Source organism: Suncus etruscus, chromosome 12 (assembly GCF_024139225.1).
Source record: "Suncus etruscus isolate mSunEtr1 chromosome 12, mSunEtr1.pri.cur, whole genome shotgun sequence".
In the NCBI taxonomy this organism is placed as follows: Eukaryota; Metazoa; Chordata; class Mammalia; order Eulipotyphla; family Soricidae; genus Suncus; species Suncus etruscus.
In genome coordinates, this window is record NC_064859.1 from 96,082,369 (window position 1) to 96,107,286 (window position 24,918).

Sequence of the window (24,918 nt, forward strand, 5' to 3'; positions counted from 1 at the left end):
AGGTAGATAAATGGGTCCAGGGGTAGACAGATACCCTCAAGAATAAAGCACTGATATGTTTGGGGCCAGTTAATATCTCTTTGGGAAAATAAACAGGACTCTCATCCCAGATGGCCCTTCTCACTGTGACCAGCCAACAGAAATGAGTCTGTCAGAACAGAAAGGACAGACATATGGGATGGGGGAGACTCAGCCTCCTCATAGCTTCCAAAATCTCGCCCACAACTGGGCAAAGCCACCCTCTGCATACAATAGACTTCATCCTGATGCAGTGCTGGGCACCAGGAAGGCCTGAGAGGGGGAGTAGACTAGGGCTGTTCTTTCTACCGACGGTTGCCATGACAGTACCGAGTGTTGTGGGACACCGACCAGGCCAGCAAGTCTCCAGGGAGGCTTCCTCAGAGCTGGTCCCCATGTGTCTGTTTGCCACAGAACGTTTTCCCAGGCTGAAACATAAAGTCTCCCCAGGCCTCCAAAGCCCAAAGGGGACAGTAGGGCCAGGCTAGAGCAGAGGGTCAGCCAGAAAAAGTCAGGGCCCTCCTCTACCATAACCTCCCAATGCACCACTTTCTCCCTGCCCCACCCCTGGGAAGATGGGAAGGGGTTGAGTGGATCCTGAGCCCTCCAGATCTGTCTGGGGTCCAATCTGGAGAACAAACAGGATGTATGCATATAGGTGGGCCATGCAGCTCTGCAAGTGGGTGGAGAGGCATGGTTGGGGGCCCAGACATCCCCTTGTAAAATGTAGGTGGAAACTCAGTTCACAGCAAGGTTGTAGGGCAGGACATCTGGGGGTCGGATTCTAGCTCTTGGCCTTGGTTTATCCTTGGTGCTGAGGCAGAAGGTCAGAGAATTGGGGGTCCAATGCTTCTAGAGTGTTAGTTCTCCTAAGTGGCCTGCAGAAATCTCTAGTCCAAGGGGTCAGGTTGCAAATGGAAACTGGCCAAGAGCATGCTTTGCTGAGACCAGGAGCCCTGAAAAAGAAATGGTCCTGTTCCCTCGCCCCACCTTCAAATGAAGTTCTGGCCAAACAACACCGAAGGCTACATGTGCTGTATTCAGAGAGCATTGACTGGAGGACAGACAGGGTAGTAGTGGGTATCGGAGACAGAAATACATTGTTTGAAGCTAGAAAACAGCCTTTGTGGGTTTCCTCACTGGGGCTCTAAGAAGCCATGGCAGGACAGGGAGGGTCCTGCTGGCTGGGACCCTACAGAGCCTCCCACCTTCCCCCATGGGCCTTGTGAGGGTTGATCCCCCCACTCCTGAGTCGTGGCTGTGGGCAGGCGGCTGGGCTGAGTCAGGCTGCTGCATGTGGGCAGAACCAGAGAGTTACAACTCACAGGAATGTATTGTCTCCTGTGATGTGGGGAGGAGCCACAGAGCCAGAAGGCACAGTTTGCTTCTGGGGTGCGACAGATGGTCCCACTGCTGGGCCTCCTCCACTGGCAGCCTGCTCTGCGAGGCTAGGAGGGGTTTTTGGATCACAGGGGAGCAAGGAAAAGAACTGGGCAGTGCACACAAGTACCGCAGAGGGGAGGTTTGGGGCTCTGGGATGGATTGAATTCCACTCCATCATGGTGACTTTGGAAAGGTCGCCCCTGAGTCTCAGCTCTCCTTGTGCAAAACCGCGGGGTGTAGGGGCCATGTGGGATCACAGATGATCAGCCAGGCCTTGAGCCAAGGAACACATGAACCTTCAACGCGGACACACCGGGCCATTTGCTTGCTCTCCCGCAGCAAGATGTTTTTCAGTTTTCTTTGGTTCAGGGATTCTTTACTCTTTTTTCTGGGAAGTAAAGTGCGGGCCCAGCTTAGAGTCAAGCTGGCCAAGGAGAACAGAACCTTAGCTCCACAGGGCAGAGCTTGGAGGCCAGATCCTGGAAGATATTTCCATCCCCAGGCCCAGCATTGTCCCCACCCTGGGGCTCTCACAGGCCCTTCTCCTGGGGTGAAGATTTGAGTTTCATGTCAGGAAGCCAAAGCACAGAACACAAAGGGAATTGCTGAGGAGGTGGGAAGCTTTTTCCATCTGCTCCAAATGCCTGTTGGGTCAGAGCCCCACAGGGACCCAGAGGGGGGGATCCAGGTGGGGTTGAAGTCTGTGGCAGTGAGAGGTGGAGGCGCAAAGGGGGGCAGGGCTGGGCTCCGGGATTGTGCCTGAGCCTCTCCCAGCTTGGATGGTGCGTGGAAGCTTCCAGAAAGCAGCTAGGGCCCTGGGACCACTGTGCCCTCTGCTTTGAAGGGCAGTTTGGGAAAAGTCTGCGTGTGTGTCTGTGTCTCTTGGTGCCTGTTTATGTCTCTGTAGTCTGTATGTCTTGAGTGCGTGCGTTTGTGTTTGAGTACTTGTGTCTGTTTGAGCATATTGTGGGTCTGCGACAATGTGTGCGTATGTTTGTACATCTGTGTACATATTTCTCTATATGCGTGTTTCTGAGTGTGCACATGTTTATGTCTGTGCGTATGCGCCTCTCCTACGTGCTTCCGAGTGTCTGTGTGTTTGTGTGCAAGTGACTCTGTGTGCATGTTTCTGGGCGTATGCATGTGTTTGTCTGTGTGCGTGTTTTTTCGGTGTCTGTGTGCTTTTCAGTGTGTGTATTTGTATCTATCTCTGTGTCTTGTACAAGGGGATGTCTGGGCCCCCAACCAAGCACAAGCTTATGTCTCTGTGTCTCTGTGTGTGCATGAATTTGTGTGTCTGTCTGCGTGTGCATGTTAGTATAGCTATGTGTCTCTGTATGCATGTTTATCTCTGTATATGTCTGTGTGCGTGGGTGTGGGTTTGTGGGCGCCTCTCCCAGCCCCTCTTAACTCCGGCCTGTCCGAGCCCCCCTTAGTCAGCCACCTTCCTCTTAGAGGGCGGCAGGAGGTGTGCGGGCAGCTCAGCAGGCAGCTCATGGCCCTCAAGTTTGACCTTGATGAGGTGGTTGGCCAGCGCAAACTCCTCGTCATCCAGCAGCCCGTCCTTGTCGATGTCCGCCAGCTTCCAGATCTTTCCCAGGACACTGTTGGGCAGCTTGGAGCGCACCATCTCCTTCTTGGCGTTGGCGCCTGTGATCTTACCGTCCACGGGTGACAGCGTGTAGAAGATCTCGTCGTACATGGGCTTGTCCCTGGCCACCACCCACTCGGCGTCGTCGATGCCCTCACCGGCCCCCTCCCCGTAGCCGTGCCCAAAGGGGCCCTGAGAAGTGCCATCGAAGGCACCGCCCTTCACCATCTGCACAGGTCGCTGCAGTTCCTCCTGCCTCACAAGCACCATGAGCTGGGCGATGTCATGGGCTAGCATGTCGTCCACCACCTCCAGCAACTTGCTTTTCAGGGGCTGGAACTTGCTGAAGTCCTGGGCTTGCAGTTGTTCCTGGGAAGAGGGGAAGCAGGGAAGGCTGAGTCAGAGGACACAGAGGGAGAGGTGGTCCTGGTGGGGACGGAGGGTCACCTTTCTAGCCTGAAAGTTTTCAGCTGAAGGACTGGCCATGAAGCTCACCCACAACAATTCGCCCCAGAGCTGTTGAGCAGGGAAGGAGGAGGAAAGGGGCAGTTGGGCAGAATTGGGGTGAGAGTTTCCAGAAGGAAACTGGGGATTGTACCCACAATGGCTCCACTCTTCTTTTCTTGGGGGGGAATTTGAAGCCACACCCAGCAGTGCTCAAGGGTTACTCCTGGCTCTACGCTCAGAAATCACTCCTGGCAGGCTCGGGGGACCATATGGGATGCTGGGATTCGAACCACCATCCTTCTAAATGAAAGGCAAATGCCCTGCCCCCCCAGTCTTCTTATCCAGCTCCCTTTCACTCTGTTCCAGAAAGGAAACTTAGAAAGATGGCTCCATTTCTCTCTCACCCTCTGTGGCTGCATGATATGTAGCTCTTTCCAGCTAGGTCATGAGAGTCTCTACTGTCCTGAGAACCCCTGGATAAAACTGGTGTCCCACTTCTTGAGTGCCCTTTAAAAGGGGGTGCACTTCTAGACCTCACATTAGGGAGGGGGAATGGGAAGCCCAAGCAGAAGCCAGCAGCACACACTGAAATCTCTGCTCCTTCAGCCAGGGAGCTCATGGGCACTGCTAGAAGACTTTTATGACATTCTTCCCCTTGGGTCCTGATATCGCAGATCCAGGTAGGTATATGGCTTAGTCACTGTGCTCCCCTCTTGGCCTTCCCGGGACACATATCCACGTGGGAACAAAAACAAACCTCCTTGACTCTCATCTCTGCTATCCTGAAAGTGTCCAAGCTGGGCTCCCTGCTCCTTTGTGGTCTCTGCAGGAGCCCAGATCTGTCCCTTGACCACCACAGGGATGGACTCAGACCAAGGCCAGCACCCTGAGGACCATTGCAGAGACAACAGTGTCTGGACTCCCTGAAGAGAAGTTCAGAAACTTCTGTAGCTACAGTTCCAATTTGAGTGGTGGGAAAGGGGGTTCTCACACCTCTCCTCTCCCAGACTGCTCATGTCTGAGGTCAGGGTGGGTCCTTTCTGGGAGTTAGGGTGTCCCATCAATCCACCCAGGGCCCCCTTTGTGGTGAGTCAGCAGAACTAATCAGACAGCCAATGGCCCATGGGCCAACTCAGGAGAAACAGAGAGCAGGGGTACTAACTTCCAAAAGGGTTCCAAAAGGGTTCGTCAGTTGTGCCCCCACCAGCATGGACTTTCTGCCCACCTCATAATAGAAGCTAGAAGATGGGGTGCTCCAAGCCAGCCTGAGAGAGAACCCCACAGGCCACTAAGGAGCTCTGGGGCAAGCAGGGTAAAGATGCGTTCTGCTGGTCTAGGTCTGTCTGTTCCCCTTTCCTGACCTGCTAGGACACTCAACAGGCCTGTCTGGGATGACAGCGGAACTTTGACACCCAGCTCCCCCAAGCAGCGACATCCCCAGCTTCAGACCACACATAACAGCACGAGTAAACATGACCCTGTCACCCTCCCACAAATTCAATTGTCAATTGGAAAAAACTACGGCATCACGAGAAGCTACAAAGTGCACAGAAATCAGCTCCTGGGGACAACTCAGCAGACTTGCAACTGCACATGGGGCGCCTATTGGGTGTTCTCTCAGTGCCTGGGGTAACCTCAGCTCACAGGGGAGAGTTGGAGATGTGAAGATGGGCTAAGGGGTGAGAGTGGGGGTGGGGGTGGGGCTCTGGCATTTCTCACCAATGCCTGTGAGCCTCAGTTTCCCCAGTTGTAAGAAGATGCAAATGCCACCCTCTAGAGGCTGATTTGGGGATACTGTGAGAAGCTATGTGGGGTGGCCCTAGGTTCAAAAATGGGAGTACTACTGTGCCTTACAGATAGCTGCCCCCCACACTGACCTCTGCTTCTCCCAGGCTTTGCGCAAACTCTCCCTCATGGGATTGCCAAGGTATGATGAACCACAAAGAAATGGAGCCAGGCGAGGAGACTGTTCCATTTTCATGGTAGCTGGGAGATGGAAGGGGAAATCCCAGTCCCATGGTGACCCAATTGGGGAAGGTCAGGCACGGGTGTCTGGATCTCAAACACCATCTCACAAGGCCCCTCTTGGGGAAAGTGAGCTATAGTTCTGTGTCCACATAGCACTGTGAGTCCAGCAGGATGGTCAGCCCAACCCAGGACCCCACCCTGTGACTCCCTGTGGGCTTTTCATGTAGGGAAGCCATGAACCCGCCTCCTGCCACGGCCCAACTAACCTGCATCCTTTTCAAATTGGGGAAGTCGCCTGGTGAGATCTGGTGCTCCCGCTCTATGCGGCCGTAGATGTCGGCCAGGTTGTTCACTAGCTCTTTCTTCTTGTTGTCCTTTCCGAACACCGAGGGCATCTCTTTCTTCAGGGAGCTGATGATGTAGGCATGGACCTGGTGGGCGAAGGGCATACTCAGCTCGAGACCCTCCCTGCCACTTTCCTCCTCTTCCCTCCTCCTCCACCCAGCACCCTTCTGCTGCTCCCACTTCTGAAGCAACTCCCTTACCCACTGATAATGAGGGGGATCCCTCAGAGGGGAGAGGGGGTACTGTGTGAAGCAGTGGGATGTGGTATGGGTACAGGGCTTGAAGATAGGGGAGAGTGTGGACTGACATTCAGGGATGGAGGCTGTCCAATCAAGGCTTTGATACCTTCATCCCACCTCATCCTCCAACCTGCTCACTGAGCAGCTGTTGGGATGAGCAGGGTCTAGGGGTCTTGCTTGATGAATGGGGAGAAGACTGAGATTCTAACAGCCACCAGCAGCCTGGCCAGGTAACCACAGCTACCAGGCTAGCTTAATCCCAGGCTGCAGAGTTGGTAAAGTTTATGCCAAGGCCCAGAGATTCCAGAGCCTTCTCCTGCAAGGAGGCAGCAACAGGGGTTTGGGTAGCAGCCCCCACCCAACGCCAGGTCACAGGGGTCTCACCTTGGCCAGCCTGGCTCTCTTGATGAGGTCGTTGAGTTTGCGCAGGGCGGCATTGCGGGGCAAGCTCTGGATGTCCCTGAACAGGTCCTGCTCCTCGGCCTCAAAGAGCTTGCGGTTGTCGGGGATGAGTAACGGGTGGGACCAGAAGGAACCGATGTAGACACGGATGACCTCGGGCGTGTTGACGATCTTGCCCAAGGACCACATGAGGGCACCGTACACTCGCATCAGCTGCTGCGTCTCAATCTGGTCTGCCTTGTTGAGCACCACCCGCATCTTGTCCTCATGGTTCTTGAGTGCCTTGATGACCTCCGAGAACTCGTCAGAGATGTCCAGCTTGTGGGCGTCGAAGAGCAGGATGATACGATCCACGCGTTCGGCGAACCACTCCAGGACGGCCGCAAAGTCATAGCCTGTGGAGAGAACTGGTCAGGGAAGGGTCTGGGCGAAGCGGGGCAATCATAGGGTCTGGGCAGAGAGCAAGGCGCTGAGCCCGGTCTCTCTTTACACTTCCCCCGGTGAGCTTTTGGCCAGTTGCTCAATCTTCATTCATCAGTTTTGCATTTATGAGTGGCAAAGATGATGGAGTCTCTGTTCTGCAAATCCTCAGAGCTCACTACATCAGAATCTATAATAACTGCTCAGGAAATGCAGTTACTATGATGAAATCACGATGTCTACCAAGTGCCCCCTGATTCTGCCCTGCATCGTGCCAGCTTTGCTTATTCTAGTCAGAAGTTACAGACTGTGTGGGAAAAGAAACCCAAATAGAGATGCAGAAAATCCTGGCTTGCACTAATGTGATAGGCAATTGTGCAGATAGGAATGTTCTGTCAGCGTTGGGGAGGAAGCTGAGGTTCCCCTTCTAAAACTTTGCTTGCCCTCCTACCTGCTCTGGAGATCACCTCTTGTAAGGTATCCCTTCCCCCCAAGGCCCTTACCTAAATTTCCTTTTGAGATGTTAATCCTACCTGGATGGTCAGACCTGGCCAAGCCTGGGATGGGTCTGTGGTTTTGAATAAGGGAGATAAAAGATGCTGCCTGCAGAGAAGTGAGAGAGCAGCAAGGAAGTTTAGAGTGTAGCAGCAAGGGAGACAGATGAAGGAGGGAATAAAGGAGGGAAAAGAAGGAAAGAAAGGAAGGAAAAATGGTTGTTTTGGGGGAGGGTCCACACCTGGCAGTGCTCAGGGGTTACTCCTGACTCTAAGCTCAGAAATCACTCATGGCAGGCTAGGAGGGCCATATGGGATGCCGGGATTTGAACCACCATCCTTCTGTATGCAAGGCAAATGCCCTACCTCCAAATTATCTTTCTGATCCTGGAAGGAAAGAGGGAAGGAGGGAGGGAGAGAATGAAGAATAGAAGGAAGGAGAGAGGGAGAGAAGGAAGGAGGGAAGTAAGAAAGGAGTAAAGAAATGATGAAGGGGGCCCGGAGAGATAGCACAGCGGTGTTTGCCTTGCAAGCAGCCAATCCAGGACCAAAAGTGGCTGGTTAGAATCCCGGTGTCCCATATGGCCCCCCGTGCCTGCCAGGAGCTATTTCTGAGCAGACAGCCAGGAGTAATCCTTGAGCAACGCCGGGTATGACCCAAAAACCAAAAAAAAAAAAAAAAAAAAAAGGAAGGAGGGAAGAAAGGAGGGAAGGAAGGAGAAAAGGAAGGAATGGAGGGAAGGAATGAGGGAAGTGAGGAAGAAATGAAGGAATGGAAGGAGGGAAGGAAGGAAGGAAGGAAGGAAGGAAGGAAGGAAGGAAGGAAGGAAGGAAGGAAGGAATAAAAAAGGGAGACAGACAGAGCTCCTAAGAGAAAGACATGAGTTAAGCAGACAGGATATAGAGACTGCATATAGTGGACAGGGCCTTGGAATAAAAGCGAGTTGACTCCGATAAAACTTTAACTGATTGCTTGTGAATTATTTCTTCATTATTATCCTGTGTCTTCAGACCAGATGCCAGAAGGAGCTACAGGTGCGGTGCCTGGGCTGGCCTCACTCAACATGTGGACTTTATGCTTTATTTTTTTATTTAATCAACACACCCTCTCTTTTGGGGGGGACAGGAAGAGTCAACTGCAGCTAGCTCCTTAGCCCCAGCTCTTAAACTGGGGTGGATTTTTCTGGAGAATGGAACCATTTCCCTAGTGTCCCTGCATGAGCTATGCGGTGTCTGTGTTTGCTCAGGGGTGAATGGAATCTAATTCTGGGAGGATGGAGAGCAAACAGAACCACTTAAGGTCAAAGGAATCAAGCAACCCCATGTGCTTTGAGTTCTTGGGCCTCTTCACTCCCCTGTAGAATGACTTCCCAAGTTGGATGGCACAGCATGACCCAACTGGTGCTGGGAATTTCTACATCCAGTCTGGAGGTCGTCTTTCACTCCTGAGGGGACACGGGCCCCAGAACAGGCCCCTGGACCTTGCTGGTCCTGAGAATTGCTCCAAGACCCTCAACAAAGGGGAGAGCTGAGCCCATGTATGAAATCAGGAGATGCACTAAGAGGTTGAGGAGGCAGAATGGAACATTCTGGAAACATATTAGTGGTGGGTGCTACCATTCATGGGATTCCCTCCAATAAGCCCCCGGCTCTGGGACTATACCCAGAGGCCTGGGTCCCCCTTCCACCACCACCACTACAGCCCCTCCCTGCCTGCCCCTGTCACCAGCAGATGAGAACTCTTCTGAGGCATGCCAGGCAGGAGGCTGAAACAGGCTCATGGACAAGGGACACACAAGCAGAGCTCTGTGGTGGCCCAGTGGCCCTTCCTGGTGAGGAAAAAAGCTGGGACGAGGCCGAGCCCCCACTCCTGAGTCCAAGGTTCTGCAGCTCTATTGAGAGTACCCTGGACACCTGCAGCAGTGCAGTGTTTATCTGGTGGTGGGTCCTTGCCAAGCCCTTCCCCAGTCCCACCACTCAGAACAGCTTCAACTTCTGCCTATTCTAAGCACTTCCTCTAGGGTCAGGGATGGAGGCCCTGGGCAGGGGGGATCAAAGCTCTTTCAGTTCTGGGAACTGGTCCTGCCCACATCAGGGGTGTGGTAGGATTCACTGAGAAGTTGCCGGAAGCTGGTCCCCCGTGAGGACATGTTTCCTGGAGCGCAGCTGTCAGCTTCCCAGTAATGGGCAGTTGCATCCTGCCACTTCCAGGAACCGCCTGGTGCCCTCTGCTGCCCCCAGCAGCTGTGCCCTGACTCAGGTTCCCGCATGCTCTCAGCCTGGCTCAGAGACCCCATGAGCGCCCCCTTTGGTTCCCCCAGCAAGGCTCATCTACCCACAGAGGGGCCTGTTTAGGTTTGATTACAGTGACCCTTTTCCCCAGTGGCTGTACTGGGTCAGCACAAGGCCTGTGGAACCGGTTTCTGGGTCCATGGGCCTCATCTAGTTGTCCTTGTGTACCCAGAGCACTACAGGACTGGGGGTGAGGGGTGCTGTCCTCCCAGGACTGGCTTCAGTGGGGGAGAAATACCAGTGAGCTTTGGTGTAGGCAGAAAACCCTGGTTTGTACTGGTTTGGAGTGTGTGTGTGTAGGTGCCATCCATAAGCCCCCACTCTGGAGCCCCAGAACATCTGTGTGTGTGTGTGTGTGTGTGTGTGTGTGTGTGTGTGTGAGAGAGAGAGAGAGAGAGAGAGACAGAGAGAGAGACAGAGAGAGAGAGAGACAGAGAGAGAGAGACAGAGAGAGAGAGAGGAGGGGGTGCAGTGGGACCAGCTCAGGAGACCCTAGTGAATAGCCACACCCAGGTCCTTCTCTCCCCTCACCCCCCTCCTCCTCCTTGAGCTCTAAAAGGTGGGGGATAATATTCCCCCAAGTTTGCCCCAGATTCCTTTGCTAATAAGTGGCAGAGATGAGCTGCGAACTGGGCAGGACCGGCTCTTCCCCACTGGTGAGCAGCGTCCTTTCAGGCCAGTGTGGGGAGGTTACAGGTCCATATGCTGAGGGTCAAGGAACTCAGCAGCTTTGGGAACAACCGGGGTCCAACCAGGGGCAGGTAAACTGGAGCAGGTGGTGGAAGGAAGGAGTGAGGGAGGGAGAGAGGGAAGGAGGGAGGGAAGAAAGAAAGGAACGAAGGAAGGAAGGAAGGAAGGGGGGAGGAAGGGAGGGAAGGAAGGAAGAAGGAGGAGGGAGGGAGGGAAGGAAGGAAGGAGGGAAGGAAGGAAGGAAGAGGGAGGGAAGGGAGGGAGGGAGGAAGGAAGAGGGAGGGAAGGGAGAGGAAGGAGGAGGGAGGGATGGAAGGAAGAAAGGAAGAAGGAAGGAAGGAAGGAAGGAAGGAAGAAAGGAAGGGAGGGAGGGAGGAAAGAAGGAAGGGAGGGAGGAAGGAAGGAAGGAAGGAAGGAAGGAAGGAAGGAAGGAAGGAAGGAAGGAAAGAAGGAAGGAAGGAAGGAAGGAAGGAAGGGAGGGAGGGAGGGAGGGAGGGAGGAAAGAAGGAAGGGAGGGAGGGAGGAAGGAAGGAAGGAAGGAAGGAAGGAAAGAAGGAAGGAAAGAAGGAAGGAAGGAAGGAAGGAAGGAGGGAAGGAAGGAAGGAAGGAGGAAGGAAGGAAGGAAGGAAGGAAGGAAGGAAGGAAGGAAGGAAGGAAGGAAGGAAGGAAGGAAGGAAGGAAGGGCCAGAGGCAAAGATGGGCACTTGCTGTCTGCTGAGCCCCATCCTGACTGCTGCTCGGGATGAGCAGAGCTGGGACAGGGCCCTTGGTGGGGTGCGCTGCTCACCTCGGCTGATTCGCTGCTTCTCTCCAGACAGGATCCCGGGTGTGTCAATGACGCTGATGCTCTCCAGCACAGGGTTGGGCAGCTGCGCACACACAAATCTGTGAGGAAGGCAAGGGAATGGGTGGGGAGGGAGAGGAGAGTGGAGGGGAGAGGAGAGGAGAGGATAAGAAAAAATGAAGAGGAGAGGAGGAGAGAGGAAGGGGGAGGAGAGGAGAGGAGAGGAGAAGAGGGAAGGGGTCAGAGAGGAAGGGAGGGGAGGGGAGAGGACCGAGGACCAGAGGACAGGAGGAAATGGAACATGTGAAAGGTAGAGGAAGGGAGAAAAGGGGAGAAGAGAAAGGAGGGTATAAGAGGAGAACAGAGAGGAGGGGGGAAAGAAGGAGAGGTGAGGGGCAAAGAGAGAGGAGGGAAGAAAAGGAAAGGGAGGGTATGAGCAGAGAGGGGAAGGGATGGATGGGAGGAAAGGGGAGAGGGACTGTTTTCAGTGGCTCTCAGGCTTGCACTGCACAATTCTCACTGGAGAAGACTCCAGGGGTTCCCCTGCCTCATGTTTTTGCACTCCCCATGGTGGGGGGTCACCAAGGTATCCTAACCTGTCCCCTTACTCCCGAAGGGCAAGCTGCCACAGTAGGAAGAGCAATGGGTCCAGATCAGGAGACCCCAGTGACGAACCACACCCAGGGCAGCTTCCTGGAAGAGATGCCCTGTGTTAGGCTATGAAGCAAGTACCACACTACCAGAAACATGAGTATGGACCCAAGCAGTGACACACACATATGGCTACAGGGAAACAGGGGCTATGATTCAGGTTAGAACTAAAGGTTGAATTTGAAGGACTGTAAGAGGGAGAGGAAGGCAGAGAATCAGGGGCTGGTTTGTGTGTGTGTGAATATGTCATAGGATATTGTGGAGGGGCCCCAGCCCACCGAGAGGGACAGAGGACAAGAAGGAATTGTCCACAGAGGAAGCCTCGATCAACACCTCAGTCCCAGGGCCCTGTCACTCCCAGGGCCATCATCCAAGGATCCCAGGCCAGCAGGGCAGCTCTCTGCTTACACAGAGACAAATTCGGCCCCAGTAAAGGGTCCTAGGAAGGAGCTGGGGAGGAACCCTGACATAGTCAGAGCTGCAAAGAGGATGGATATGTAGGGTCTCTTTGGAATTTGCCAAATACCCAACCAGGAGCTGGGCAGGGCCACCTCGATGGGAGATGTCCTTTCTCTTCCAGGCACCTGACACCCAGAGGCTCCAGAAGGGATGCTTAAGTCCCCGGAAATGAAGCAAAAATCTCTAAAAGTTTCATAAGTCTTTGTATGTCACACAAATGTCTTTGGAAGTCATCCATGTTGCATGCTCCATAGCCCACAGCCACAGCTCAACCCAATAGGGACCCAGCAAGGCATGTCATAGGCAAGAGGGGCCCTTCTCTGCACCCCTCTAGTTCCCTTCAAAATGTAGCCTAGGTGTGAGAGGGCAGGGGCCATGCACTCTGTTTCTCTGCTGCTCGACCAGGAAAGTCTTGTCTTTCCAGGGTGCCTGCAGACAGAGCAGAGCACAGAGGAGCCGATGGTCATTAGGGAGAGGAAGAAGATGAGGCAGAAAGAGGTGAAGGGTTTGGACCCAGGACATACCAGCACCTGATGCCTCCTCACACACCCCTCTTCCCAGCTTCCATAGGCTTGGAAACAGAGTTGGTGAGTGAGGCTGGGTTTAAAGCAGGACTCGGGCATAGCACCCCGTGACCGTACCTGGCAGCCGGTAGCGATGATGTCAGTCTGCCTGCAGTGACAGCAGCGACACCTACTCGCTATTCTTAGCACCTTGATATGGTGACTTCACACTGGGCCTTGCCACATACCCTGCCCTGGGTTCCTCCAGTGCCCTGGGGACCCTCCTTCCCGCTTGGCCAGGAGCAGCTGCTCCTGTGAGCCCCAGGTGGGCAAATGCTCCTTGGCTGAGGTAGTTCCCTTTGCACATCTGTGTCCTTCTCAGTCTCTGACTTCCTCTGTCCCCTGCCTCTCAGTCCCTCTGACATCTTCAGGCCCCTACCGAGGTATCCACACCTCAACAATGCAACTTCCCCATCTCCTGCATTTCATCCTATGTTCTCTGTTGGTTCCCAATTTCCAGAGATCCCTGGGCATAGTTGCTTTGGGGAATCCTTGCTACTGCACTTTTTGTTTTATATTTCTTTTATTTTTTTAAACTTTCTTCTCTTCTATTTTATTTAGTTTTTCTTTCTACTTCTTTTTACTAACTTGGCTTTCACCTATCCGGAAAGAAATGTATTATGATCAACTGTGTTAACTATGTGATGCATTTTCTTTAAATAAATTATAAAAACACATGTGGCCACTCCACATGTGGGTTACATGGTCCTTCATGTCCCTGTCCTGGAATGTAAGTGACCTCCCTTGCGGCCATGTCATCACAGGCCAGAGACAAGCTCAAAGTCACAGGCAAAATATCCCTCAAGGAAAACCTGTGGCATATTCTTCTGGTGCTGGATTCATTTTCAACCACTAAAGACAGGGGTGCCAGTGCCGAGACTCAGCAAGGATCAAAATGAAATAATATGTCAACAATTAACACCACAGCTTGACCCTTCATGGCTGGAACTTGCCCTAGGCACACTACCCATAGGAAGAAGACCTTGCTACTAACCCATTTCACAGATGGAGAAAGCGTGGCACAAGAAAGCTCACTTACCTGCCATCCACAGTGCTACCTGATAGGGTTTCAACCCACATCTATCTGAGTACAGTGTTTACTGTCACTCAAAAGTCCTTCTCTTGGAAGAAGAAAAAGTAATCTTAGCACCATGAGGAGTGACAGGGTTAGCCTACGTTTGTATTCAACACAAGAACAGCAAAAGGCCCATATCTGATCTACCATTCATTGACTGAGCTGTCTCTCCTTTTAATGAGAAAAGCGTTCGAGGGGGCTGGAACAGTGGGTAGGGCGCTTGCCTTGCATGCAGCCAATCCAGGTTTATTTCCCAGAATCCCATTTGGTCCAGCTAGGAGTATGAGCACAGATCCAGGAGTAACAGTGAGCACTACTGGGGGTGTGTGTCCCCAAAACTCAGAGCCTCATATTTGCAACAGCAGTTGTGTTAGTCGTGGGTTGGGCTTTATCCCTATCATCTTGGGCTTTACTCAAATCCAAGTGGGATTTGGGACCTTTTGACTGGACAAGGAGATGCCCTGTACAAGGCCACATGGTCAGCTGACAGGGAAGTCAGAGCAGACCTTCAGAGTCCCAGTGCCAAATCCCAGACTCCCCTCTCTCTGCCCCACACACCACTACAATAGAGCAACCTGCACACTCAGAAAACCATCTCCTCCTTAAGGAGTCCAGGCTAACTTTCAGGCTTCCCCTTTGGCTGGAAGAAAGGTCAGATTAGGGGGCATGATTGAAAATGCCCAGTACATACCTATACCTGATTGGCTGTCATATTAGGGGGCATGATTGAAAATGCCCAGTACATACCTATACCTGATTGGCTGTCAGATTAGGGGGCATGACTGAATGTCCTCTACTCATCTCTGATTGGCTGTAAAATTAGAGGGCATGACTGAATATCCTGTACCTATCCCTGAGTGGCTGTAAAATTTGGGGCTGTAGGTGAATGTCCTATACTCTATCCCTGATTGGCTGTAAAATTAGGGGGCATGACCGAATGCCCTGTACCCAACCTTGATTGGCTGTAAAATTAGGGGGTGTGACCAAATGTCCTGTACCCATCCCTGATTGTCAAATTAGATTGAAAGCCAATCTCCAGTTTGCTATCAGATTAGAGTGCATGTCTCAACACTCTATATTCATATCTGACTGGCTGTTAGTCCACCATCAACAGCTCCGGCATCTCTCCTCAGCGGTGACCCAAGGCAGAAAGTTTTTCTAGCCAGAAAACCTACAGCAGGCCACAGGCTTGTAGACAGCGTGTAGACAGACTCTGGGCTTCCCACCCACCTGCGTCTGCCCACACTCACCTATTCAGGAAGGCGTTGCCGAAGGCGTTGAGTTTCCGGAAGGGTTTTTTGGGGTCCACCACCAGGGCATTCCCGGGGATGATGCCCTCCACGTCTCCCTGCATCACCGCAATGAAGGAGTCTGTAGTGGGCTCTGGTCCGATCCGCATGCCTGGAAAATCCTGTTCCAGCAGGTACCTGGACAGGGAAGTAGAGCCACACTGCATAGGTGCCAGCAGGCTGACCCTGCCCAGCACCCCCAAGGTCAGTGAGGACACAGTGAGAACAGGTGCAGAGTTGGGTGGGGGCAGGATCACTGCTGGATCCCAGAGGGAATCCAGGCGCCTTCCTGGGGGAGGATTACTGTATGCTCTGCAAACCAGGTGCCTGAATTCTATTCCTAGCACTTCCGGGAAGGAAGGTTGAGCACTGAGTCAGGAGTAGCCTGTGATCACCAAAAATGTAGGCCATAAATCCAAAAAAAAAATCAATATCAAATCTGTCCTTAATCTTATCTTTGTTCTTATCTTTATTCTAAACTGAGTTTGGGGAGACATGGGTGGTGGGTAGGCAGGAAAAGGCTGAGGCCAGGGAGAAGGTAGATAGGTCTATTATTAGTAAGGGGCTTGCTTTGCAAGATACTGAGCCCAATTTTAGTCCTCAGCACTACAATTTCCTGACCTCTGAGCTCTGCCCATAGGAATCCTTGAGAACAGAGCCAGGAGTGAGCCTAAACTCCACTGGGTGTGGTTCCCAAACAGACTCATGCACACACACACACACACACACACACACACACACACACACACACACACACCCTAGGACAGATATTATAGACTCAGAATACAGCAGGGACGGATGAGAGCACTGGAGTCCCAAATATGGAGCAGCAAGAGAGACAGAGTTGGGGCCTCCTGGTGCTCCGTAAACAGCCATTGGCCAGTGGGTCACTTCGTGGAAGAACAGCTTCCCTGTGAAGGCAGCCAAAGGGCCGGAAGCACCTCATGAGAAGTAGGTTCCTGGTGCCACTGGCATCCTACAGCTCACAACCCCTTCACAGTCTTCAGAGCCCCTCACAGGTTCCCTCAAAGCCCCTTCACAGCCCCCTCAAAGCTCTTCACAGTCTCACAGCCCCTCAGAGCACCCCCTAAGAGACACAGCCCCTCAAAGCCTTTCACAGCCTCACAGCCCCATCCATGGAGCTTGGAGCCAGCCAGAAGACAGCAGAGCTCAGCGCAGCCTCGGGAAGGAGCTCCAGGAAGCTTCGCATCAGGAGCATCTTCAGGGCCAAGCCTGACCACAACTGGTACCCTAGGCTGGCACTGGCACTGGCCAGAGAGGTGTCTGTAAGGTCTGGGGCCAAGAGGTGCAGATAGATCCCAAATACAGACTCTGCTCATGAGGACTTGGCATGTGCTGGGATTCCCCTAACCCTGGGGTTCATAGTCAAGCTCCAGAGAATCAAGCAGACACTAGGATGAAGGCGAATGGGGAGGGGAAGGATTCAGAGGCCTCCAGAACTGTGTCTGTGTCAGTCTCTGGACGCTGGCTGATGGGGTCTGGCCTTGCTCTGGGCTCACTCAAACCCTCGTCAGGACCCTCCTTAATAAGAGAAACTCCCTGATGGAGCTAGGACTGACACCAGTGTCTCCTCCTGAATAGGCACAGGCAGAAAGGACTTTCCTCCCTGGCCTCATGCAGGAAGCAGGCATAAATGGCCTATGCCCAATGGGCCTCTCTAGCTCTGCAGGCAAGAAAGGAACCAGCACTCAAATCTCCAGAGAACAGTCCAGGCACTTCTGAGCTACATTTCTCATATTCAAGGGCCAGGGTCAAATGGGAGCTCTGAGAGATGCCAGATAGGGGATTAGAGGCTTAGGGCAGTTCGTAATGACCGAACCCTGCTCAGGCACTGGGTGAATGAGTGTGAAAGCTCAGGGCAGATCCTCTGTGAAATCAGAGCCCTGGCCTCGGCCCTGAGCAGATGGCAGAACTTTGACAAAGGAGACTGTGGCCTCCCAGTTTAGTGCTCTAAGGTCCACAGTGCCCCACTCATTAAGGTGAGAGACGCTATCCCGCCCCTGCCAGGTGCCTCTCAGGTGTCTGGAGAGGTTCAGGAAGTGCCAGTCAAGATTCATCGAGCAGAGGCTGAGATGTCCCCTTTTTTTGTTTGTTTTTGTTTGGGGGGGCATAGTCTATGGAGCTAAGGGGTTACTCCTAGCTCAGAAATCACTCCTGGAAGGCTCCAGGGATCATATGGGATGCTGGGGATTGGACCCAGGTCAGTCCCGGGTCTATAGCGTGCAAGGCAAATGCCCTCCCTGTTATGCTATCGCTCTGGCCCCATGTCACCAGTGTTTGAAATGTTCCTGCTGAAAGGACTTTAACATCCACATCACCACATCACTGGAGGGAGAGAGTGGGGCCCAGCCGAGCAGCTGGAACTGATCCCCTGTGTGCAGGGCCCTGGGCAGAGGCTCCTCACAATCTCCCAAGGGACACAGGCCTTGGCAACCCTCCTAGGAACCCGCAGAGACAACTGCTGGGCGCTTCCGCAAAAAGCAAGCAGGATGTGGATGAGCCGGAAGAAACCCAGAGTCTCGGGCTTCTACTCGGTCTCATGGGTTCTGCACTGCGACCTCCTTGTCCTTCACTGCAGAGCTGGGGGCGTTGTCTCGGGCCCAGACGCCCTCCAAGCAGAGGGTGGTGAAGGGCAGGGAGAAAGTGGTGCCCTGCAGCCTGGGTTCTGCTGGCCTGAGGCCCCTGCTGCTGCCCGACTCTGCCTCGACTTCCTAATACCCAAACACCACCCTCCATGAGTGCGGGGGGGGGGGGGGAGAGGGAGGGCTCTGCTGGGCCATTCACCCCAGGGCTTCCTACCCAAAGGCAAAGTGGGGAGCTGGCTGGGCCTTGGTGGGATAGTTTGGCTTTGGTGGCCTAAGCCAGGAAAAGGCCCACTGAGTCCACCTTGGCCTGGGTCTCTGGTGTGGGCAGAGGTCCTGCCAACTCCAGGACTTGTCTGCCTAGAAAGCAGGTTTCTTTGGTTACCGGAGAACATCTCTGTTGCCTATGCTAGAGAACACCTGGGTGACAGCAAGAAGATGAGACGGTACCATGAACACTCTCAGGGACAGTTGACAAGAGCCAGAAAGAAACAATCCAAGGATGCCAACCTGAACTGTACAGGTCTCAGGGCATGTCCTGTGCCCAGCGCCACACATATGGGCTCCCTATAGTGCTACTGAAGCCACCGACAAGTGTGAAAAGACAAGCAGGGACAAGCAGGGAAATGGGACTTGGGAGCAATAGGGATGATGCATGGAGACCTAAGACACCCGTGCAGTCCCAGAAAGGCCCAGAGTTCCCTAGCTGCCCTCCAGGGTAGGCACGATGCCAGGGTCATCAGAGCAGAGACACCAAGGCCGGTTCATCTTTCCTGGCTGGCCGGGATGGGATGGAGCGAGGTGGACGGTAGAGGCCCTAGTCAGTCCCCTGTACCAGGCCTGTGGTCCCTGCCTGCCGAATGACACAGCCACAAGAGAATGTCGCAGGGTCCTAAGTGTAGAGAGGGTCTAGGCATGTCCCCTGCCCCTGCCATCCTGGGCAAGGCAAATCAGAACCCAGAACTGAGCCCCTAAGCTAATGGGGGAAGCTCCTGGCAATTCTTATTTCCCTCCAGGATCATGTTCTTCATGATTCTCCAAAGCCTTTCCCATGTGGCGACACTATTCTCCTGCTCGGGGTCCTGCATAGCCGATGTTCCCAGCAAGCGACCTGTCTCACCAGAGGCTTCTGCACCCAGAAGCAGTTCCCCAAAACTCCTTCCCAGACCCACTCAGGCCCATCAGCCCTGGAACTCATCAAGACGGAGCAGGCAGAGAAGCTGGGGACCAGGGGTAGAAACATAGGGAATGGGCTGCTGTCGTGTTGGGCACCAGTCGGAGAGACACTGTTCAGGGGAGACTGTTCACAGCACCTACGACCTTGGATATGTGGGACCTGGGCTTACAGCCTCAGTTTCCCTGATTTATAGAATGGGCCCATCCTCAGTATTGAGAGTCCCCAAGGAAGTCTGAGGTGGTGCTGGAAAGGTAAAATGAAAGCCTCGATTATGGCTGTGACCAGAAGACAAGAACAGGAGGAACAAACTTCTCACTGTGGCCTGAGAGTCTGGGTCCAGGCCCCTCACCACCTTCTTCCTGCCTCCCCTAAGCTTCTGGAGGACCCTGCCCTATGCCTGCTGCCCTCATACACCCTGGGTTCAAGCCCTGCTACAGCTTGTGTCACTCCCACCTGACATGGCATCCTGCCTGACATGAATGCCTTGACATGGCATCCTCATACTTGTCTTGGGAAGAGGGGGTGTCTGCTTCCAGCTGGGGTTTACACAACCCGCTGGCCTCACAAGGGCTTCATGTGTCCATAAGGCACCCTATATACAAAAGGAGGAACAGACAGGGGTTCAAAGCCAAGAGATGGACCTGAGACTCCCCAATGAACCCCCTGGCACATCCCTCACCTGGCCATCCTGCACAGGTCCTGCCCACATGAATTGTGCATTAGGGCGACCCCACCCACAGTACCATCACCACCCCCAAAATATTGCTCTGGCTGCTCAGAGTTCCCAAGAGACCTCTTTCCCGGATGGGGTGGCTGCAAGGACATGTCTGGGCTGAGGTCCAGATGTTGGGTCACTTGGGTAGAAAGGAAATGCAGTCTCAGGTGTAAGCACCACAGAGTCTGGCCCAGGCCCCAGCCCCTTTGAGGTCACTGGGGCAGCTGAACTGCAGAAACCTGGGACCCACATACAAGCTAACTTCTGCCTAGGGCCAAGAGAGACCTTTCTACCCTGGCATCCCTCTGCCAGAGAGCAGGGACGTGAGGCCATGGGCCAGCAAGAGATGGGGCAGAGGCCAGTATGAACCATGCAGGCCTGAATATGGAGCCACTGTCCACAGCCGAAGCAGCCATGCTGAGGCAGCCCCCAAACCCACTAGCTGTTTATTTTATTATTCAGGGCTGCTGGGCTCTAGGCCAGTGGAGTTATTTCAGGCAGAGATCAGAGCACATTAATTTGTGATGAGAAGAATGTCCTTTTCTCCGTGATCTTACAGAGACAAGTCTCTAGCCTGGGAGGGTGCAGAGACCAAGGAGGCAGAAAGCCAAGGGCTGCAGGATGAAGGGGTCAGTCTCTGTTCCCGAGGGAAAGGGCTCAAAGGTCCAGGCTGAAAGGAGAGAAGTCCCTTGTGTCTGGAAGCAGGGGTAGGGGGAGCAGCAGAGCCCTGGACCCCCCCCCACACACACACACACAGAGTAGACTGTTCCCTCCCCTGTCCCTGATAGGAGGATGCTCCTTAGCCTGGTTGGAGAAAGCCCCTAAAAAAGACGTCTGGGGACAGAATGATAGCACAGTGGTAGGGCATTCGCCTTGCACACGGTCAACTCGGGATGAACCTAGGTTTGATCCTTGGTATCCCAAATGGTCCTCGAGCCTGCCAGTCGATTTCTGACAAGTAACCCCTGAGCAACCAGAGTGTAGCCCAAAAACCAAAACAAAGAAACAAAAAAGACAGTTGGGCCAGAGAGGCCATAGAAAGAGTTGGGCACTTGGTGGCCAAGTCTAGTTTGATCTCCATATAGTCCTCCCAAACCTCACCAGGAATGATCCCTGAATACAGAGCCAGGAGTAAGCTGTGAGCATGCTGAGTGTGTGTGTGTGTGGGGGGGGGGGCGGGGAGAAAGAAAGAAAGAAAGGAAGGAAGGAAGGAAGGAAGGAAGGAAGGAAGGAAGGAAGGAAGGAAGGAAGGAAGGAAGGAAGGAAGGAAGGAAGGAAGGAAGGAAGGAAGGAAGAGAAAGAATGAAAGAGATGAAGAAAAGAAAAAAGAGAAGGAAGGAAAGAAAGGATAAAGGAAAAAGGAAAGAAAGGAAGGAAAAAGAAAAGAATGGAAGAAAGGAAGAAGGAAGGAAGAAGGAAGGAAGGGAAGAAGGAAGAAGGAAAGAAGGAAAGGAAGAAGGAAGGAAGGAGGGAAGGAAGGAAAAAATAAAGATGAAAGGAAAACTCAACACCTAGATTTTGTTGTTTTTTTGGGGGGCCACACCAGGTGACTCTCAGGGGTTACTCTTTGCTATGCTCTCAGAAATCGCTCCTGGCTTGGGGGACCATATGGGACCACGCGGGATGGAACCACGGTCCATCCTAGGCTAGTGCTTGCAAGGCAGACGCCTTACCTCTATTGCCATCACTCTGGCCCCAACTCCTAGATTTTTATGAAAAGTGAAAAATGAAAGGCAAAACCCAACAAAATCCATTCTGGTAACCTCTGGCCCAGTGCGTGCACTTTTGGGAACCAGAGAACAGTGCAGCATGTGGGGAGAAGAGGGCAGAGATGTTCAGGGGGATGTGCAAGGCAACTACAACAAAACCTACTGAGAAGTATCAACAGCCTCAGACATTCCACGGGCTCCATGGGGAACAGCACAGGCCACAAACAACGGCACAGCATCCGGGACTCGGCTGGCAAAGGTCTGCAAAGCCACCTGCGACGTTCCTTGACTAAACTAACACTCCAGGTACACTAGGGCGTGCATGCCACCCCCTTCTCCGAGGGCTACAGAAGCACCACTGCAGAGATAAATATATATGATATTGGAGCTGCTTTCCTCTGAGCTGGGGGCGGGAGGGCGATTTTCTCTCTTCTGCTTCAAATTGATTCTCATCTGGATCTTCCAAGTGAGGAAACAGGACAGTGGGGAGTCTTGGGGGGAGGTGGTTAGTGAGGAGGCATGGAAAGATATAATTTGGTTCTCAGGGTGTTGCTGTGGGGCTACAAGGCCCTCCCCCTGCTGGGTGCTTCTCCTCCCAGGGAGAAGCTAAATTCAGCACAGACCTGAGAGGAGCCACTGGAGAGAAAGCTTGTACTTGAGGGATAAGACAGACCCGGGATCTGTTTCTCCCCGACTTCCTGTCGCCTGCAGATAAGGACTAATCTGGGGCAACAGGACCCGTCAGCATGATTCAGGCAGGCGGCACGGTGCCTCTGAGCAGAGCAGAGGGCATTTCCACCTGCCTGTTTGGGCACTTGTATTTAAGCTGCCATAAGCTACAGAGACCCTCCTAGGGCTGACAAGCCCTAGGGACTAAACCTCACTGCTCCCAAGATTGCCCTGAGAGATGCCAAGGCTTATGTGGGGCCAGGATGCCAGGGCAGCAGCCTTCTGCAGGGCCTGCATATATCCAGAGCCAGGCTGGCAGAGGTCCTGACTTTCAAAGGAGGGCACCTTCTTTCCTTCTTTTCTTCTGACACCAGGTAGGCTAGAATATCTGCCAGCAAGATATGCTAGGTAAAACAAGGGAGATAGAGAAGCTCAGAGCTTTTCACCCGGAGGCCCAAGGGGATTCTGGGGTGCAGAGATAATAAGCATATGTGGGGTGAATGGGCATTTTTCTGCAAGGGGGATAGGCATGCAGTGTCCAATTTCGGAAGTTCAGTAGTTTGGAAGGCCCAGGCCAACGCAGCCCTAACAATGCGAGTGAGTTATAGCTCACAGGCCCAGTGCAGGCAGGCAGGCTTGCAAAAGAAGTCAGAGGCTGTGAACCAGGGTAAGGGGAGACACTGTCCTGTCCAGACATGACAAGGCAGGCTGGCGCCCAGCTCCCTCCCAGAGGCCAGATGAACCCCAGAAGCTCAACTCCCCCAGCCCGGCTCTTCCGCTCTCCCATTACACAGGGCCTGTGGCCTGCACTAGCTCATCGAAAGGAGACAGAAGGCTCTGGAATTGTCGGCAGGAGCTGTGCAGTTCTGGGGAGGTGGGGGTGGGTGGATGGGGGACAGGCAGCTATAGTTCCCTTCGTCATGCTGTAGACACATAGAGACCCACCCCAGTGTCCTCCTTCCGGTGTTTACATCTGTCTGTGTAGCCAAAGGATTTGGGGGCTCGTTCTCAAGGTCTGTGGGGGAGAAAGGCATCTCATGCTCTGGGATGCCCAACATGTAGTGGGGGCAAGGCGGTGTCCACTCACGCACCCTCCAACCTCAAGCCTCTCTGTCATTAAGGGAATGATGACTCATTCTCCAGGTCATAAGGCAAATGGCCAAAGCTCGTTTTCTGGCCAAGCATCCTAGCTCTGCATCCCAGCTGACCTCCGCCTAGTTACTTCCACAGCTTCTCCACATCCCTTAAACCTATCTCAGCCAGGCACCTGGCCTGTCTAGGGACCCGAAGGAGAAAAATTACCTGTACTGGTCAGTGTTACAGGGCTTGCAGATTTTTATCCCAGAAGGAAACATAAATAAAAAAAGAAGAGAAGAGACTGCCTGCTTCCAAACCAGGCCTCTGCCCAGTTTCTCACAGGATCCCTGCCCACAGGGGGTCCAGTGATACTGCCAGGCATGGGCCACAATGTCCCCTTCCACCCTCTTCCTGACCTACCTAGGAAGTGGTTAAGAATATTCAAGGCAAAGGAAGGGGACCGAGCACTGAAGGGAGAGTCCGGCAAAGGTCCCCATCACCAGCAGCTTTGCTGCCAGCACCTGCTGGGCCTCAGTTTCCCCCTCCCTACAAAAGGAAAGAGTCAGGGTTGCTCAGAAGTTGCACCTGCAGGGGCTGAAGCGATAGCACAGCAGGTAGGACTTTTGCTTTGCATGTAGCCTACCTGGGTTCTGTACCCGGCATCCCATGGGGTCTCCAGAAGCTACTAAGGGCGATTTCTGAGTGCACAGGGCCCAAACCCCCAAAATTAAAAAAAAAAAAGTTGCACCTTCAAAGTGAGCCCTGGAGGCCAAGGCTAAGTAAGATGTGTGTGTGTGTGTGTGTGTGTGTGTGTGTGTGTGTGTGTGTGTGTGTGTGTGTGTGTGAGACTCTAGCCCTGTGCAAGGTCGAGTGTCCCCCCACCCAACCCTGCTCACCTGATGAAGGTGGTCTTGCCCGTGGAATACTGACCCACCAGCAGCACCATGGGCTTGTTGTCGAAATCCGCATCCTCCAGGGCGGGCGAGTGGAACTCGTGGAAGCGATAATGCTCTTCCAAGGGCAGCAGCTTGGTCTTGTAGAGTTTCTTGAGCCCTTCGCTCACCGTCTGGAAGACCTCGGGGTCCTTCCTGCGCCGGTCATCCGAGCCCAGCCAGCTGAACATCGCTGCAGGAGGGTGCAGCAACCCGGGGCTTCCCCGAGGCGCTCCGAGGCCTTGCAGGGCGGCTCCGAGGGGGGTGCAGCAGCCTCACCCGAGCATGGGGCTCAGTTGCACCATGGCCCGAGCATGCATATGGGGTTGGGGGATCCCTAGGGGTAGGTGCAGGGGAGCAGGGGAGTGGGGGTGCACGCTCCTGCCGGCCACTGGGATTCAACCCGGGTCCTGGAGGGCACAAATAAAAAAAAAATAATAATAAAATAAATTAAAATAAATTAAAATAAAATAAAATAAAAATCTGGGCTGCTGGAGATGCGAGCTTGCAATCAATCTCTCCAAGTCACACCTGCAAGGCAAGCCTCCCCCAGCGCTGGAAGGGGTGCAGGATTGCGGGGTCCGCGATCAGAAAGTGGGGTGTCTCCGATCTCCCTTGCAGTCCACTCGATCTGGGCCCCGGAGATGGCTGAGGTTGGCTTCCAAGCCCCGGAGGCTCAGGAGGGTGGAGGCGGCGGTTGCCAATCCTTGCAGCGCCCCGCGGCCGCCGGCGCGGGTTTAAATGCCCGGGGTGCAAGGAAACGGCGGGCGGAGGAAGTCCCCAAGTACTGGCAAGGCCGGCCCGGCCCGCGGGGAACTCGGCGGGGTGAAGCCGCCCTGGGCGCCGCCATGTTTGTGGGCAGGCGGGGAAGGAGGGAGGGAGGGAGGGATGCTGGGGAGGCCTCGGATGCTCCCCGAGTGGGGCTG

General features: G+C 53.7%; 1 protein-coding gene across 1 annotated transcript; it reads right to left on the minus strand.

Moving 5' to 3' along the window:
• Nucleotides 1-1,038: 1,038 nt before the first annotated feature.
• EHD3 (EH domain containing 3) lies at nucleotides 1,039-24,329 on the minus strand. Its single transcript, XM_049784194.1, has 7 exons — nucleotides 23,957-24,329; nucleotides 15,072-15,248; nucleotides 11,077-11,174; nucleotides 6,376-6,788; nucleotides 5,674-5,838; nucleotides 2,787-3,361; nucleotides 1,039-1,186 (listed from the first exon to the last, which is right to left on the minus strand). Exons 1-6 carry the CDS (start codon nucleotides 24,181-24,183, stop codon nucleotides 2,834-2,836), a joined length of 1,608 nt encoding a protein of 535 aa, XP_049640151.1. The 5' UTR covers nucleotides 24,184-24,329; the 3' UTR covers nucleotides 1,039-1,186; nucleotides 2,787-2,833.
• Nucleotides 24,330-24,918: the final 589 nt, after the last annotated feature.

Coding starts and splice junctions, on each gene's coding strand:
- EHD3 (XM_049784194.1), bottom strand. CDS start 24,183: ATGTTCAGCTGGCTGGGCTCGGATGACCGGCGCAGGAAGGACCCCGAG. Junction 6,789..11,076: donor GAAGCAGCGAATCAGCCGAG/GTGAGCAGCGCA, acceptor TTCTCTCCACAG/GCTATGACTTTGCGGCCGTC. Junction 3,362..5,673: donor CCAATTTGAAAAGGATGCAG/GTTAGTTGGGCC, acceptor CCCTCTTCCCAG/GAACAACTGCAAGCCCAGGA.